Source organism: Struthio camelus, chromosome 4 (assembly GCF_040807025.1).
Source record: "Struthio camelus isolate bStrCam1 chromosome 4, bStrCam1.hap1, whole genome shotgun sequence".
Classification (NCBI taxonomy): Eukaryota; Metazoa; Chordata; class Aves; order Struthioniformes; family Struthionidae; genus Struthio; species Struthio camelus.
In genome coordinates, this window is record NC_090945.1 from 73653394 (window position 1) to 73671855 (window position 18462).

General features: G+C 36.3%; 1 protein-coding gene across 1 annotated transcript in view; it reads right to left on the reverse strand.

Annotated features, from left to right (window-relative positions):
* The window catches only part of JAKMIP1 (janus kinase and microtubule interacting protein 1), a 157062-nt gene that overhangs the window by 49219 nt on the left and 89381 nt on the right, over positions 1–18462 (reverse strand). Inside the window, exons 7-11 of the mRNA XM_068943406.1 lie at positions 17043–17252; positions 16183–16302; positions 13754–13900; positions 12992–13132; positions 9625–9684 (exon numbers count right to left, since the gene is read on the reverse strand). Coding sequence (XP_068799507.1) covers positions 9625–9684; positions 12992–13132; positions 13754–13900; positions 16183–16302; positions 17043–17252 — 678 coding nt within the window. The remainder of the gene's footprint in view (positions 1–9624; positions 9685–12991; positions 13133–13753; positions 13901–16182; positions 16303–17042; positions 17253–18462) is intronic.

The following is an 18462-nucleotide window of genomic DNA, read 5'->3' on the forward strand; positions in this document are numbered from 1 at the left end:
TGAAAAGTCAGTTTTTCTTAGTTACTAACAAAACAGAAAACCTCAACAGCCTAGTTAGCAGCAGCCAGGGACTTCCCTGACCATTCTTTTAGTTTTATTTCTAAAATACCTTCATTCGTAACCACAAGAATACGGGCTCTGTCTGAGAAACTTTTCTCTAATCCCAATTACCTCATCATAGTCATTCATGTAAGACCTGTGGGATGTGTTCATAATCCCAGAATGAGGGAGGCTGGGAAGACAACCCTTTGCAGAGTGGAAGAAAAGAAGGCTTCTTTGCAAGCCTTCATTCTCTGAATGCCAGCAAATTAGTTACCATTTCAAAATTGCTTGCTTGCTTGTTTAAGCATCCCCAAGAACTGAACTGCACATGGCACATAACTGCCAGTACAATAATGCTTTAGCACAAGTATATAACACAATTACCAAAATCATACGGATCTTACAAAATTCTTTCAAAAACAGTGGAGAAATGTAATATCTATTCAGAAGAAAGTAATCCACTACAATGTAATATATAAAATTTGTTACCAAAATGGAAAAACACATTCTGAAGAGCCATGTGACAAAGTTTGTCATTCATACTAGTTGAAAAGAAAAAAAAGTCAAATTCATTTATAAAATCTGTTATCAAAATTCTACTTAAAAGTATGCATTGCCGCTTTCCATTTATTTCTCCAGCACCATCATTTTCAACTTTTTTCAAAGTTTGCTCCACTATCAGTATGACTAAGCAAAAATATATATACTTAGGGAAAACAAGCATTTTGATGCAGATTTTAAAAATTGCACATAACATAATCCATTGAATGCACGCTTGCAGAAAATTAGAGAAAATGAGTAGACAATACGTGAATAGTACAATATGCACTGTGAAAAATACTAATTTTATTAGTAAGTCACAACTACAATAATCTTATCACCTTTCAAGATTTCCCCTTCCATCAGTTTGCCAATACATACTGAGAAAGAAGCAACTGTCTATAGAAAACTCTGCTGTTCAAAAAATAAAAATATTGCTCAGACATTTAACTGGGAAAACAGTTTTCCAAGTACTTTTCCTTTCAATTTAACATTAAAGTTAACTATTATCAATTAATACAAAACATTTCCATAACTTTCCACATGAAACATGTGTTTCCACAGTTACCTTTATATAATGAAGTATAACCTGCACCTCTGATAACCCACTCAAATTCAGAGGAATAGAAAAATGAAGAAAAAGATGAGTATTGCTGGAAGAAAGGAATCAGGTTATCAAACATCCTAGTCAGGGAGGCTAGTGGAGAGAAGTAGCTCTGGGAAGATGAAGGAAAGTCCATCTATCTCTCTACATATACTTAAAGGCACTGATGATGCTGGATCACAGATCTTGATTCACTTTTTTTTTTTTTTAAACAAGTATAAACCAGAGGTTGTACGTGAGAGGATAGTAGCCCTGTTCATTGAATTAGCCCAAAAGGATGAAAAAAATGATCAGCTCTTATTAAATCAGAACATCAAATTTCTTACATCTCACCAAAGCCAAACTGGCTGAGTGGATTTGTGAGCTATCAGTTCCTTCAAGGTACTGAAAGGCTTTATTTTACCCAAAATGTCCAGTCTCATGATAGATTCCAAATATTTATCATTCACTGCAGACTTCTAGACTTATCTTTAACTTTATACATTTTTCTAGTAATCACGTAATCCTGTCCTCTAGCATTCACCTTCTATACCATTCTGTCCTGCTTCTACACCGTTCTGACCAATGGACACAGGGAACACATTTAAGCTCTATTTTAGGGATGTAAATACTTGTCCAGAAAGCTAATGCGTTCTCTGACACTCCAATTACAAACATTTTGGACCTCTCTCTCCCAACACAAAAGTTCACCACCAAAACTCAGGTGTAATTAGTTCCTGGGAGGTAGTGCATTCAGTGTTCCTCCCATGCTAAATACTGCTGGCAGCCTCCAGTCATCTAACAGCAGTACACCAAGTATATTTTGGGAGTTGAAACTAGGGTTAGGCAAACTGTGCTACCCTCAAGTTGTAAGGAAGGCTACAAGACAAGCAAATCTGCCATCCCTTTTGCCAGGTCATCTCATCAGGAAGAATTTTTTTTTATTCCAAACAGATGATCAGATATAGCTTCATAAAAATGACGGCAAATTCTATGGAGGTAAAGAAGATGAGGGCCGCAAAACAAAAAACCAAGAGACTTTCATGAAAGCTGCATCCTCATTCCACAGTGCAGATACCTTTTCGTCAAAGATGCTAAGAGTAAACCCCAAATAAAGCTGCATACAGCAAAAGTACCAGTACTTTTGTATCCTGTTCTTCTGTCCGTACTAGCTTGTTTGTGGATTGGGCTCAAAACATTTATCTTGTGCTTTGGAGGACCACAGGTGAGGACAAGCAGCTTAGAGGTTTATGAAATGGCTAATTCTGTTTATTCCTTCCATTTCGAGGCTGTTTGGCCTCACAAGGACGACAAATATACTTGAGCAACACTCAACCACAGCCTGCAATATAATATAGGCTTGAGTACTCATATACTGAACAGGAGTCAAATCTTCAGAAGGGCTGGTAGAAGGCACTTGTAAAAGACAGAGAGCATAACTCTAATATTTTCTCATATATAGGACAGAGAGGATACAGTACTCATGAGGATCAGAAGCAGATCAGTTTAAACTGAAGATAAAACTCATCATACTTCTGGAGGTTTTTTGGCTGTTCCTCAAGCTACAGCCACCTTTTGCAGATAACTCAGCTTAAGCATATCTTCCTTTTAACATCCATGCAGATACACCCACACACTGTTTCAAGGAGTGAAAAAACAACACTAAAACGGTGTTTTTGACTTTACATAAGTGTATATTGATTTTGAAAGATATTTATCACAATATCATCATTTTGATAAAAGCAGTTAGCTACATTTCACCAGTAACAAAGCCTAAGGAAAATTAATTTATTTATATTAATAAATAACACATCTAATTATTAGATAGGAGGGAATTATACAAGAAAATCAGTATTTCCTCTAACATTGAAAAGTTCCAAAGCTTCAAGGAGTGTCAAAAGTAAAGAAATGTTAAATACTATACAGGCTTGCTATAATATTTAGGGTTAAAAGTGAACCATTTATTTGTTTATTTATGACCTCTGCCTCTACAGAGAAGCTGCATATTTGTTGTTTTCTGGAGCAGGTACTTTCCATACCAATAGGAATATGGTATTTAGCCATTGTATATTAAGCACACATGTATGAATTTCTTCATGAGGTAATTACAAAATAGCTGTTTTTATTGTTGATCATCTAGTATCCGAAGCAATTAGCTACAAGAAGTGGTTCATAGGAAAACCACAACAAATTGACTGATAAGGAAACAGCTGTAGAGGAAAAAAAAATGGAGACATCTGACTCGCACAAAGTTTGTTGATAAATGCTATAATAAATAATCAGGTATAAATAGAACAACTTCTAGGGAGATTCCATATATAGCTCAAAAGCTGGCTTTTGAAAAGGACATATGAACATGTACAATACTTACTGTTGACTGGATTTTTGTAACTCTACATTATTTTCATTCAAGCTTTTCTTAAAACATGGGAACCTTCTAAATTCTCAACTTAAATATTCTGTTATATTTAGCTGTTCATTCCATCGTTACTTCTAAACGATGACTAAGAAAATAGTGTCAGCTGCTGAAAATTACTGCTTTAAACTCTAACCTCCACTGACTATTGCCATGTTCTTAATGGCAAGTATTTTTCACGTAGATTTATATCAATGCTTTGACATGATTTTAAAGTAAAATTATGCATTAGGTCTTTACAACTAAAGTATTAAGACTTCAATAAAAGTCTAGTGCTCAGTAAATATAGGTTTAGGATATTATAAATAAATAAAGATACCTAGACAATACAGGTAGATATCAACAAACACTAATATTTTTAATGGTTTGAAGTGGAGAGACTTACATATAAAATACCTGAATTCTCTACTGCTAAAAGAGTTTTACTTTATGTTTAAGTATCTTATTTCCAAGTGATTAATCAAACATGATGAAACAGAACGAAGAGGAATTTCCCTGTAATGCAATCAGATGAACTGATCTGCAACTTACCTTCATGCTTATATGTCATTTCTTGGCAGCCAGAAAAATACAGGCACACCAAAGCACAGAGACAGATAAAAAAAGAAAAATATAAAACAAGAAATATGAACTCCATCGCACCAGTGTGCAGACTTTCCACTGTCACGCATACAGTTTATTTATCAAATTTTACATAAAGAAACAAATCTTCAGAGTCCTGCAATTTCCCATAAAAATGGGCAGTAATGCTTATTTTTAAATGCAAGACTCCATAGATCATGGAATCATTGTAATTCCATTCTATGGGTGTAAAAACAATTTTCCAGAGTTTCTGGATTATTTCACTATCAAAATTCACAAAAAAACTGAGAAAGCATGCTGTGAGTAGCAAAATAAGATTCACCTCTGGTACATCTTTTTTCCAACAAGTCCAATGCCACATTAACATAGAAAAAAATCTCTACGGGCTGAGGCAGCTTCACCTCAAAGGAAAAAAAAAATCCTACAGTACTTGAATGTCCACAGTCAATATATTACTCCTCTAAACACCTTGCAATCACAGAGGTTTATTATAAAGCCCATCCCTCTGCAGCCCGCCTTACCTCAGAGGGAGCTGAGCTGGTTGCCAGCGCCCTTCTAAGGATTCCTACGTCCCTTGGGATTTAAGAGCGCTCAGCTAACCACTACACTAGCAACAGTAACCTAGTGCACTTAACATTGCTACAGAAATAACACAGATACCTAACTGCAAAAAATAATCCGATACTTGGTATTTTCAAAAGCCTTTCGGCTAAACTCACGTTTCTGAGACACAGCAGGAGTAAAAGGGCTAACCGGACTGGCCTAACAGACGGTTCATTCTGCAAGGTGCCCTAGAGACCCTAAAAACCTCGCTATTGGTTCTGTTCTAGCTAACAGGGACCACTGCCAGGAAAATATTGGTATTGACAGACCAACATGCAGAATGCCCCATCACAGCACACGGACAACTAAGGAAAGGGAAAGTAAACGTACCTGGTCAGGAAAAGCTACAACAGCACATGAGTGCAACAGGAACAGGCGGCACAGGTGCAAGGCTATTTATTACCACAATAAAGGAACCTTTTTATGCTTTCAAGTCTGAGCTTATCTGACCACATTCATGAAACTTAATTCTCATCAATTATTTTCTTCTTCATTTTGTTAAGGAAAGTGGCACATAGTTGGAAAGAGATACAACTCCAGTTGTCACACTTGGACAATTCACTTTCTTAATGATAATTTTGCTTTTAACAATTCTTGGAAAAGCAAAGCGAAAGATTGGCATCAGTAGTTTCTGCTTCTGAGAGGCTGGTTAAGAAAGATATACCCATAATTTTTTCTACTATAATATATAGGTTATCATCTATATAATACAAACATCTTGCACAGACCATAAACAGAAAGAGACTTTCATTGTTTATTCCACGTATAATGTAACTTATTCTAGATTGCCTTTATAGCCCACGGAGAGAAATTTTAGGACAAAACTCACACGGCCTATTTAGATATCCACTTCCAGTGGAAAGGAATCACATATTCATGCTACTAATTTCTCTCCAGAGTGAGACGTCTGTATCTCACCTGAGCTACTACCATATGCAGACATCAATACTTGGTCAGACGAATCCCATCATTTTCATCTGAATGCCTCAGAGAGGGTGTAGCAAATAGAGAGGATGAAGACGGTACAATCCCAACACCACATCTGGGTGAACACTTATTTCTGAATATACTGAGTAAATAAAAAATTGGAAAGTTGACATGGCTTCCTTTGATTATTTCAATTCAGTCCTGAATTTGGCATCTAACTGGTGTATCTAAAACAGCTTTGATTTTGTTCACCAAAGGTAAGGGTCAAAGATAAGAAGGCCAACTGACCTAAGATGACCATTTGAAAGCCCTGTTAAACTAACTTTTAGGTGGGAGCTAGGCACAACTAAGACAAAGCACATCTGCATGAATGCAGCTTCTTGGAAGCAAACTTTGAGATTTTATGAGACACATTAGGTCTTTTCAGTGTAGCTGCCATGTGGATTTTGCATTTCATTCAAGCTATAGTGTCTGTACATAACAATGTAACAACAACAATTGTAAATTAATTTGGTTGCAGCAAGGATTAAAAGGTAAAAGAAAAATAATTGTGTCAAAATTTAAGATACACATATGTTAGAAAATACTTATCACAATTATAGGATTATTTGGTGGTGTCCTTGAAGAATGTGGGGAAAAAAGATGGTCAGGTGTTTCTTATTTCAGAGAGTGAAGAATAACAATTAACCTCAAGGCAAAAACCTGCAAACTTTAGTCGCATGGTTTTATAAAACAGACAACTCTGCATAGTTTCCTTCAAAGTATAACTTCTGCCTTCATCTCAAACTCTGATCATAACCCAAATCACACATAACACAACGGACCTAGATGCTAGGAGTCAGTCTGTGGCTATAAACAACAGTAGTAGAATATGATCCTCCATAATCAATAGAAATGCAAAGTATGCTCAAGAAAGTCATTTTCTTTTGAATGCATAAGTTGAGACCAAATATGATACGTTCAAAGAAGCAATCAGCCCTACTGCTTTCCATTAAGTATCTGTTGCAATATTCAAAACATCTCCCTGTGTGGGACCTGCAGAAAAGACAAGGGGAAAGTGTCTTGTCCTGACTGCTCTGTTTCACTACCACGGCTCCCTTGCTTCTTTAGTCTTGCTCTTTTGATTTTCTTTCCACCTCATCTGTAAAGAAGGTTTGAAGTACTGTCCTCACGTTAGGGCCTGAAGGACAATACAGGACCACCTAGAAGGAAACTAGCCTGTATGTCAAGCTTCTTTTTTTTTTTTTAAGCTAACATTGACAGTGTTCAAATTCCAAGTCAACGCTGCACATACATGAGTATCCCTACAGTTTTGTACAGCTGTAGTTATTAGGACATTTGCAAATATATTATTGATGATGTTTTGGCTGGGGTGTGGTGTTGGACCAATTTGACTTTAAATTTCTCATCTGTGAGGCTTCCTCACTTTATTTAGAAATATATTACAAGGTTCTTCTCTCCCCTACAAGACAAAACATTTTACCAAAAAGTGTAGGGGTGGAGAGGGGAGGGGATTTTGAAAAATTCCAAGAAGTTACAAACATGAATTACAAACCAAAGAAAAAAGGTCAAAATAAGAAAACAAGAGAAAAAATATTTTTCTTCTTCTTTAAAGAATAAGAGTAGTTAGGAATATATATGTATGTATATATGTGTGTGTGTGTGTATACACACACACAAATATAAAATACACCTAATTTTCAACTAGCCCTAGCAATAAGAAATTTTTCTTCTCTTTTCCCCAATTTATCCCTTCTGTCTAGCTGGTCCTCCCTCTACATTTTCTTCAGAAGTCTCTACCACTGCTCTTTTTGTAGCACACACAAGGTGATCCTTACTTAAAAGTCAGAAGGCTAATTTTGTACTCCTACAACCCAGCTCCATCAGGAGCCAGTTCAAATTACCACAGTTTCTCATTTAACTAATATTATGTTGGTTCTTTGCCCTCTGTCTGTCAACAATATTAATTCACATTTCCCTGCCGTCTCTTTGACCAGGAAAATTGTGGGATGCTTTCAAACTGCAAGTATGCAGAGCCAAGCTCTATGGAAGGGCCAGCAAAACTCAAGCTCTTGCTCAATAGCTGGCATGAATATAATCAGCTCCCAACAAGAGGACACTTGCACGTGACTAAAAGCTGGTATAGATATATAATGTGAGATTAGCCATGCATCCAAGCACCGATGCACACAATGCAATGAGTGTTTCTAGGACTGAAATAAATATGTTACTTTTAGGTAAACAAAATCTAATTCACTCTCCTCTCAACTTTCCCTCTCTTTTCCCTGATTTTTGTTTTATAGCCCTGCTTTTCCTTTGAGGAGATGGAATCAAATAAAATTTCCCAAGGCCAATTGTCACTGACAGGCTAAGGGTCATGGGGTGGAATAACTAGGGGGAGTTATGTCTGCTACTCGCTATTTTATTGCTTTCTGACACATCTCTCATACCATAAGTAAGCAGGAAACCAGCAACTCAGCTGCTCATAAGCACACAATTCTTGCAATAATCTCTGTAGAAGTCCCCAGACTATAGCACTCTTATCACATGGAAAATGGACTAGCACAGAGTTTTCACTGGAATCATATGCATTTGCTAAAGCCCTCATGTTGTTCAGTTCTTCTCTTGGTCAACAAGGAATGGAGGAAGGAGGAAAAAAATATCAGAAAAGCAGCACCTCCCTTAAGAGAAAATAGGGAAAGGGGAAGGGCACAGAGTCTGGACCAGCTCAAGTTCTATTAACACAGAAAATTTAAGGCATAAATTAATAATTATGGAAATTTTCAACCTATGGAAATTAGCATCACTAGTTATCATTGCCTATGAAAAATACAATTGATCGGCTGTTTTTCATCAAGAACTTTCTAATTCAACAAAAGATCTTACACAAGTAATTTAAAACAGGATGAGGGCTAGTAATTAGAGAGGACTTCTATAAAAACTACAGAAAACTGTAAATAGATTTTCTCTAAATAGATTTAACATCTATTAATCTTCCATTACTCAAAAGAAAAATATATGCAAGATTTATTGTTATTTTGAAATTTTTATTTCTCCATACTAGAAGGACACATCATATCAGAAGCAGCAGTTGAAGGTATCACCGCTGAACAGGAGAACCAAAAAGCATAAACCTTTCAGAATATAGATATTATGAAACACAAAGCAATAAAAAAGCACCACCTGGAGGTCATCGGGAGTATAGAAAGCAGAACACATTCACAGCAAGTGTCGTTTCTATTTAGGACAGAACGTACCTTAAGTTACCATATACTTGACAATATTCTCTCCCTTCCTCAAACCCATTTTCTTTCCTGTGCCCCTTTCTCCTCCCCTCATGCACATCAGGCTGCTAACATTCAGCTTTGCAAAAAAGCAGCACTCAGGAAGATTATTACTTTAAACTCGTGCTACAACAAACACTGAAAGTATACTCTGAAACAAAACTGTTCCTTTTCTAACTTCTAAATTTTCTCTTGTATTTGCACTCTAAGAGCAAACCAGTTACTAGAGCAAAGTGGTCAGAATCCACTACATAGATATTATATACAATGAATGTTTCAATAACCCTAGTGTGAAGTTTTCAACTGTGATTAAGCAATAATTTTTTTGCAAGTACGTTAAGGGACTTTTTTTTTTGGAGGTCAAGCATTTGGTCCTTTGAAATGTAAGCTGTTTCAAGTCATTATATCATTTAGGCCTCAAGTTACTTGAATATTTAAGCCACCACAGCTAAAAATATAAGTAGGTTTAAAAATAATAACAGTAAAAATACCTTTTGTGTATGGTATAAAACTTGCTAGTCCTAAATTACGCACACTAAGAAAAAGTTAATAAACACTCAGTAGAGACAACAGAACACTGATAAGAAATGTTACCATTTATTTATGTAGACCTCTTATTTCAGGCAATATTTAAAAGAATTGCTCACCTTCGGAGGTTTGAGACTTTTTCTCTTCTGCTTTTTAGACCGTATCAACCGTTCCCTTTCCTAGAAGGAAAGAGAACACTTTCGTTTGGCTTTCTTTTAAAATATGCATTTAGATATTCACAACACAAAGAAATATGATTAAAGTTTTCTTAAAGCTGGCGTTAAAACTAACGCAAATAGAGCGTCTTTATCCTTTGAAATAGCACCATGTTGGCATAACACCACGGTACACTGCAGCATATCCCTTTAGAAAACAAACATTCAGACACACACTTTAGAAACTTGCTGGAAGTTGGCAAGAAAAGTCTTTGTTAAATATTAGGCACAGATTTCTGCCAGTTCTTTTGATTCTTCTACTGAGAAGATCGCTGTGGAAACAGAGCTAAAGTGCTCACTACAGTCTCCATCTAGTCAGAAGAAGCAGGCAGGTAGCCAAAACCATGTCCAGCTTCATTGATGATAAGGCAGTATACCAGGATCATGCATAGGCACATATGGTGTTACATGTGACTTATCCTTCCTTGTGGGCAAAAGTCTCAAATCCGAAGTCACTTTCACATGTAGGTAACTCGGGCCAATGTTTAAGTCAGAAGGTCAAGTGCAATACAGACTGTTTCAGATCACACTTATCCAGTTTAGTCTGTGTCTTCTCTAATGTGGCCTTAGAAAAAGATCACAATTAATTATATCATAATACTAGAGTGTTATAACTGGAAAATTCAGGGTTTATGAACGTTCAGGCCAAGAATACTGCCTTGAATTCCAGCGGAGAAGAGGAGAAGATACCAGATGGCAAGAAATGAGAAGGAAAGGAAAAGCAAGAAAAGATAGGTCATCTGTCTCCTTGCAGAGCTAAGGAAAGAATCAGGAAAAAGGCATCTTTGTTTGCAGCACCTCTATTTTAAAAAGAATGATAGAAACTTTCTGGTTGCAACTGCTTCTCTGGCAGTTATTGCTCACTGCATGGTGTTTTTCTTTACTCTGCTGGAATTTTCAGTTCAGAGCTATTTGTTATACATTCAGTTCAGAAACTCGGTAAATCAGAAGTCCCCTGTGGAAATCACAATAAAGTAATTCATCTCAATCAGCACATTGTTCCAGAAAAGAAGGTTTTTGAAAATACAAAATAATTCAGAAAAGTACAATAATTTATATAGCAACTTTCAATACATGTGCTTTTCAAAATAAGGTATTGCCTACCAAGCTGGCAAGGAGCAGGTATGTCATGTTGCACAAAAATAGAATACAATAAGCTAAAGATGAAACAAAACAGTTGTCTTTTAGATAGTGTAGCAAAATCCCTCCTCAGGGACCTGGTTAGAGCACAGTCCCTCCTTTAACCTAGATCTCCTTCATCTTAAGCAAGTGTCCAAATAACTGGGGAAACTGGCTAGTCTTCTCAGTTGCTCTTTCCTTTCCTCTTTCTCCAGTTCAGAATGAACACTTTCAAAATCTCCCATTCCTTCCTTTTTCTAACCTTGCCTGCAAGAAGACTGCTTGATTTACTATCTGCCTCAATAAAACATTAAGCTACTGGAACAATAATAATGCCATGTAAAATACAATTTGATGAATCACTAGAACCTTTTGCAAGCAGCTGAGTTTATCTGGACAGTTCTTCCTCTCAAAAGGAAGGAAAGTGCTGTTGTGGGAGAACTCAAGCTGATATGGTCTCAATAACGCCAAAGATACCCTACAAACTAAAAAAATACACACAAAAAAACTAAAATTCAGACAAACCTATTGCCTAATTCTGTGATTTCTTATTTCTGTGTGCATCATATCAGTCTCAGCTGCAGGTAAGCTGATAACTTCTGTATTAATAAGGCATGTGACATGTGGGTCATTCTTTATTTATGATATATTTTGGTTCTCTAGAGATGTGATTTGAGGCACACAAGAGAATTAAGAAGCACAATGGAGTGCAAAGATTCCCACTGCATTCACATCAAAGGCAAAGCATTTAACATTATAACTTTTTTCTGCCAATGAAAAAGTATCTTTAAATAAGAAACAAAGTAAAAAATGAAAACACATTTTAAAATGCTTTTTCTTTTACTTTCAGACTAAACATGAGTATATATGAGTAGACCTAAGCTAGGACACAATATATTTCCTCAGATTACCAGCTGAGACACTAAAAGAAAAGCCTTCAAGATAATTCTTTCATACCATTGAAATATAAGTGAGGTTATATCTCCTACATATTGGGAACTTAGTGTTATGTCATAGTCCCTGTTTGTACTTGCAAGGTAAAGCATTGCTCTGTGAATTAGACCTTATATCATAATGTCTGAGTAATATTCTACTGCTTGTAACACCTTGACACTGAAAAGTGCACACAGACATCTATCTTTGGTACTAATTACAGAGAGAAATCCTAGGTCAAAATCTCAAAGTAACCGCCAAGAATAGAAACAATGCTCCAGACAGAGTGATAATACATTTTGTTGTTTTATCTTTTTGTATCTTCCATTTTTATCTTCAATGTGGTAACCAATAGCTTAATCTTTTGTTTGTTTGTTTTTTGACGGAATGATCTTAAAAAAGTTTCATCATTATGTAGCATTCAGTCTAAAAATGTGCAGGTAGTGCCACTTGAAATGCTCTAGAATAGTCTGCCTTAGTTGCAGATGCTGGTCCAGAAGGGCATGGCTGTTCCACAGATGCGATGTCATTTCTGCCAGCACCAGAAGGATGTGCCCGGCAGTGTTCAAAACGCCACTAGGCTCCTCTTAGGCAACTAGAGTGAGTCCTGATCATCTGACCAACAGTGCAAAATGCGCATCATCTTAAGTGGTTTTCACAGTCAACAGAGGGAAACAGCTGTGCAATTCTTCTAATCCTAATCCAGACTACCACCTCTGGTTAGATGAACCATACCACACAAGTGCATATTTCTCTCCATTTGCTACCAAGACAGCTACTGTGGCCAGCTGAGAGATGCTTACAATTAGGTGAAATGAACTCAGTCCTGCATGTTTTTTTCCTTGAGAAGAGCTTCTAATCAGGGGAGTAGCTGGGTCTACATCACAATCTACATCCAACATTTTCAGTCGTTAAGAGTGGGAATGTGTCCTTCCCTCCTAGTTCTTCAGCTGTGGACAATCAATTTTGTAAGGGATGTGGATGGACTGATGCGCCTCTTTTCAGAAGAAGCACATGATAGGGAAATATTTTACAATGCAGATATTCACACACATGCCAAAGAAACTCATTCACTACCAGTGAAATAACAAGAACCCTTCAATGCTGAAGAACTACTTCTATATCACTACTACAGCTTGAGTTGAATACTGCTGTCAAATCTTTAGTTCGCCTATAGATGTGTGCACATGCACTTGTTACCAGATATGAGAAACATTACCACTGTGAGATCATCAATAACATGCTGCTGTTCTTTGACTTGCAGTCTGAGGAATTCAATTTCTTGTTCCTCCCGTGTGCTGCTAAGATCATTCAAAGACGTGTGCCTCTTCAATGCTGGCTGTGCAGATAACTTCTCTTTCTATAAGAATTAAAATAAAATCCATTATTAAACACAAATAATGCTTTAAAGCGTCTTGCGATAACACTAGTACCTCGATGCAATATGGTAATCACGAATTCTTCAGATTCATCGGTGCCACCACAACATCAGGCCTTTTTTCCACCAACCTAACATAATACAATCTGTTTGCATTCATGTCATTATCTCACAGAAGATATTTTAAAACATAATTTGAGAACATAGTGGACAAGTGAACTAAGTGATCTAACGTAGTAGGGCCTTTGGCACATTTATTCAAATTCAGTTTTGACTTATATTCAGAAAAGCAGCTTTTACTAAGGCTGGTTTTCAGTCCTACCTTTTTATAATCTCCAAACATATTTTATATGCCTGCTATCCTTTTCCTTAATCAGTGTGAATTTATACAACACAAAACACACAGAAGACAGGCCACTCTGAATTTAGAATATGACACAGCTGTATTTGGCTGAATTTGACAGTGACACCATCCACTGTTCACACTCTGAAAAGTCTATATTGTCTACATTGAAACGTCTGCGGACAGTAAGAGCCTTGCAAGCACTTACAGCTCAGTGCTACTGCGGGCAATGCATTCTTATAAAGTGAACAGTTACTTACCAATTCTACATTTTCCCTTGAGAGATTTTTTATTTTTTCTTCCATTCTCTGGATACATTGCAACATATCATCATTTTTTTTGCTCATCCTTTTATTTTTTTCTACCAAAGGCTTCAGCTGACTTTCTGTCTCCCGAGAACGTTTCAGCTGCAAATGCAAGAAACAAACTTAGCTGTACTTTGGTTCATAGTGGCCTGAAAGAAGAAATATGTGGATTTTCACTTGCCTTTTTCCTTCATTCCAAAAGTTTACTTCTTACATTAAATGGCATCTGATACAGACTACCACTGAACTAAGAAATACAGGAGTCCAAACCAGTATACACAGTACTTTTGTACGTTATACAAAAATACTTGATCTGGTCACTGGATTTTGCTCTTGAAAAACACTTACAATGATTATGAACATGTTTTCTTCATAAACTAATCTTGTTGTACATATGCTTCTTGGGAACAAGGTAGTCACCTTTCTCCCTGTTAGATATCCCTTCACAGAAGTACACTGTTCTTCCTCTACTGAAAAAGAAAAAAAAAAAAACCCTATACCTAATGTGTAATTAGAGCAATGAGAGTTAGCCAGAGGGCACAGATTCAATCTCAGCATTCTGCTGACATTTTCAAGCTGCTAAATTTTGTTCCTGTGGTTTTATGATATTAGACAATTATGTGAAGCAAACTGCTGCCCTTTCTCCTATTTGTGGGTATTCAATATTTCACTCTTCACCTCATTAATCCTTGAGCTCTTTTGATCAAAAAAATAAATAAGCTACTTTTTCCAATCAAAATATTTTCCAATTTACTGAGTTTTAACTAGAAATGAGAAAAGATAATCTTTCTCCTGAGTTATTTTCACTGTCTAGCTGGTTCTCTGTTTCATTCTCAGAAGAAAATTATTTTTCATAGCACTTAATCACAGAAGCATACTGATATTACTGGGTGTATATAGCTGTCTCCCAAAATGACAAAACCTCCTTCACATCTTTTCCAAAATACACTTCTGATGCTTTCAAGTCAGGCATCCAGAAGAGCATTGGACTGCCCTCCATCTAGACGGATGCTGAAGGATTCATGTTGCAGTACTTCAGTATTCTTCAGGGATATATTGAATGACTTATGTCATAACCACAGAAAGGATTAGAAGGCTGAATTATCTTGTCTTTCTATGAAGGAATCTTTAAAGAAAGCAAGATGTTCTTGACAGTACAGAGCACAGAAAAGCAAGAGTAAAAGTGAAAAAGACACTCAGCATCTATGCAAAGTAGTAAAAATAGCCAACTGTATCCAGGCTAAAAAGCATGCTCCTCTTATCCCAGTAAACTTAAATAATTAATGAGGAATCAATTTTGCCATATAAAAGGCCAGTTGAGACTGCAGGAAATTGAAGAGGAAAAGTTTAAAGAAAAAGACACAATTTTGTACTCAGATTACCTAATGTTACTCTAGTACTGTCCAATTAACTTAACTAATCCAGATTCAGACAAATTTTGGACAAGAAGATTTCAAAGACTAGCTCTTTTAACGATCAGCTCAAGATGTCACAACTAAATTAAGTCCTTGTACCATAAAGCAAAGCCTTTCAATCTCAAAAGGAAAGGCTGGGTCTGACAAAGCAAGTAGGAAGATGTGAATGCTTCAATCGATATGACTGAAATATTTCATTTGTGCCTTCCCCTTCTGCCTTCACCGTATCTAATAGCATTAGTTTAGAATCAGATATATAGACTGCATGTTGGAAAACTTCCATCTCATCAGAATGAACAATCTTTTTAGAAGTAGGGCACTATAAGAGGAGATGTTTAAAAAATTCTCATTGTTAGAACTCACCTCCCATTGCAGTCAATGGGAATTTTACCACTGACCTCAGTAGAAGCAATTAAGTAGCTATGCAGGCTAATAAAATTCATTCTTAAAATTCTTGTCATATCCTTCTTTTTGTAAGTTACTGTCACTCTCCTAGGATAATTTCACCTACTTAAGAGATTCCCCTTGAGATAGGAGGTGGCAGATTTCTCATCTCTAGCACAAGAAAGCTTTTTAACTCCTAGTTAGCATAAGCATGTCACAAAACTAACGTCAAATTTCACTATTTCAAAGATTATTACAGGAAATTAAGTGTAGAGATTATACATGTCTCATAAACATCGTTACATAGCGCTGCAGGCAAGCTACTAGTTAATTTGAAATCTCTTTCAATGACCCCAAAACAAGTTTACACAGTTATATTTCTCTGGAACAAGAGAGATTCCATCTATGCTTTTTATGATCAGAAAGTGAATTTCTATAGTAAAATTCTTTATCTTTAGGAATACTTGATTGTGGCCCACCAGGACTAATTTGTAAATTATTTATAACACTGACTTTCCAGCATTAAATCTTTTACCATAAAGATGCCCTCCCAGTCACCATCTGTTTTATTGCTAATTAATTTACCAGTTCATTTCTTTCATCTGCTAAAAGAGTATTTCTGTCTTCCAGCTTCCTTATTACAGCATTCAGTTCAGCAATTTTTAACTGAAATCTCCGCACATCTCTCTCATCCAAATGCTGCTCCTTTAAATCAAAAACATACAAATATATGAAATTATCTTTTAAAAAAAGTTAATCTACAATAATTGTAACATCATGGTTTAGCAGGGGGATTGTATGAATCTAAAATAGATTCTTACCTCAATGACTGGAAAACTTATCTTAATTTACTGAAACATTAAACAGAAATACCCTCTGAAAGGGCTGCACGAAGTCTTATATGAAAAGCATCTCCTTGCCAAACATATGTAAAGGTTTAACAACTTTAAAAAAAGCAAGCTTGTTATAAATAATATTTCACTTATTACTAGTAACTTTCCACCAGCTTTCTCACTCTCAACTAGAATGAATCTAGTGCATAGCACAGATTAAAATCACAGGGCATACTTTTTCTTGAAAAGTACTGTATATATTTGCCACTGTTTGAAATAATTCCTCAAGTTATAAAATAAATAACTGTACAAATGATTTTTTTTAAATGACAAATAAAGAAAAGCCCTTTTTAATCATAAAAAACTAGTAAGTTCATGGCTAAATCTCACAATGTAAATTCTACAAGTCCTACGTGCACATATTTTAAAATTCTTTGAAATTCCTGAAGTCCAGCGAGTTTCCAAATCATCAGCGAAACAGCACAGTGCAGTACACCACCATTTATCATGAATTAGTACCTTCTAGTACTTTAAACGTAACCACAAAAACAAAGTGAATACACAGGCAGTAACCGCCACATGTTGAACACGTGAAGAAAATAGTTTTCTTACCGGGCTTCCCATGAGCTCAGTGATATCGCCCACTCCGGCGGGAAGCTCCCTCTTAGGACTGCTGTGGTACCGTTCTGCCTCCTTCACTTGCACCAGCTGCTCATCCAAGGCTTCTTTCTGAAGCAGCAGTTTTTGTGTGTGGCCTGCCTGGACACCAAGGTCTTTTTCCAGAGCCAAAATCACTCTGTCTTTGCCTTTTATCTCATCCATCTGGAAAGAAAGGAAGCAAGAAAGAAGTTTCTACAACATCTCCAAGTGTTTACAGAACGCATAACCACAAATCTGCAGAAACAACGTGGTGTTTCTCTCAGAACTACCCCAGCAGCCACATTGTGGTTGCTAAAAAGAAGTTAGAAGCCTCTGAAGCCTTTTCCCCTCCCCTTAGAAAAAAGTTTCAGCCTTCACCTGATCATTAGAGCTTGCTCAGTGACATCTCAATTCAAGAGACAAACAAAAATAGAACTGAACATAGACTGAAACAGAATATACAGCAACTAAAGTTGTACCCTTATCTGAGCTCTATGAGCAAAGGAAAAAGTCTCCCTTCACTATTTTGCAGAGAAGAAACACAAGACAAGACAGATATACCATTTAAAACCCACCTAAGCCTTGTTTTGAGGCTTTAGCAGGACACATTAGCCTCCTGCTGGCTCCTGTTTATTAGGGAACTTCACACATGGTAAACCTCTTCACAGTCACTTTTAAATTAGTAACGTATACATACAGACGTGTTTAAACTTAAATTCTTAAACATACTTAAGTATTTTATGTGCCTTTATTATAAGATTATAGTCTTTGTACAACAGAAGGAAAAAAAGAAAATGCACGCAGAGACTTCGAATAAATGGTAGGAAGAAATAGTTCTTAAACACCATCTCTGGTTACCAAACTATGTTGTTCCTACATCTCAATACCAAATAAAGCATACTGCTAGCAGCGATCTCTTGCAGCTCTCATTGGATTTGTCCCTCACAGCATCAGTGTTAAATTCACTTTGGTACTATGCCAAATGCTAGAGGAAGTGACAATCTGCAGCAGTTTCTATAGAAACAGCTTTCTTAACAAGAATGTTAACTATTTGCAATATAGTTATTGAAACTGCCGTTATCTCCTTCAGTTTACTGAATCATTTTCTCAGCCAACATAAACTCATGCAATCATAGTCTTATCTGAAAAAAAAAAATTAACAAAATCATGAACTTATGAAATCGTAGGCATACTGTAGATTTTTTTAAAACCTTATACCTGTAGAATTCCTGCTTTTTTACAACAAGGACTTAAAAAAGCAGGAAATGTCAAGTGCTTACTTATGACTTACAGTTAATCTGTGTATCAGTCAGACTTGACATGATCCTTAATGACATGATCAGATACAACTTGTTTCTTCAAAGCCTGTGAAATTAGCTTGCGTGCAGAATCT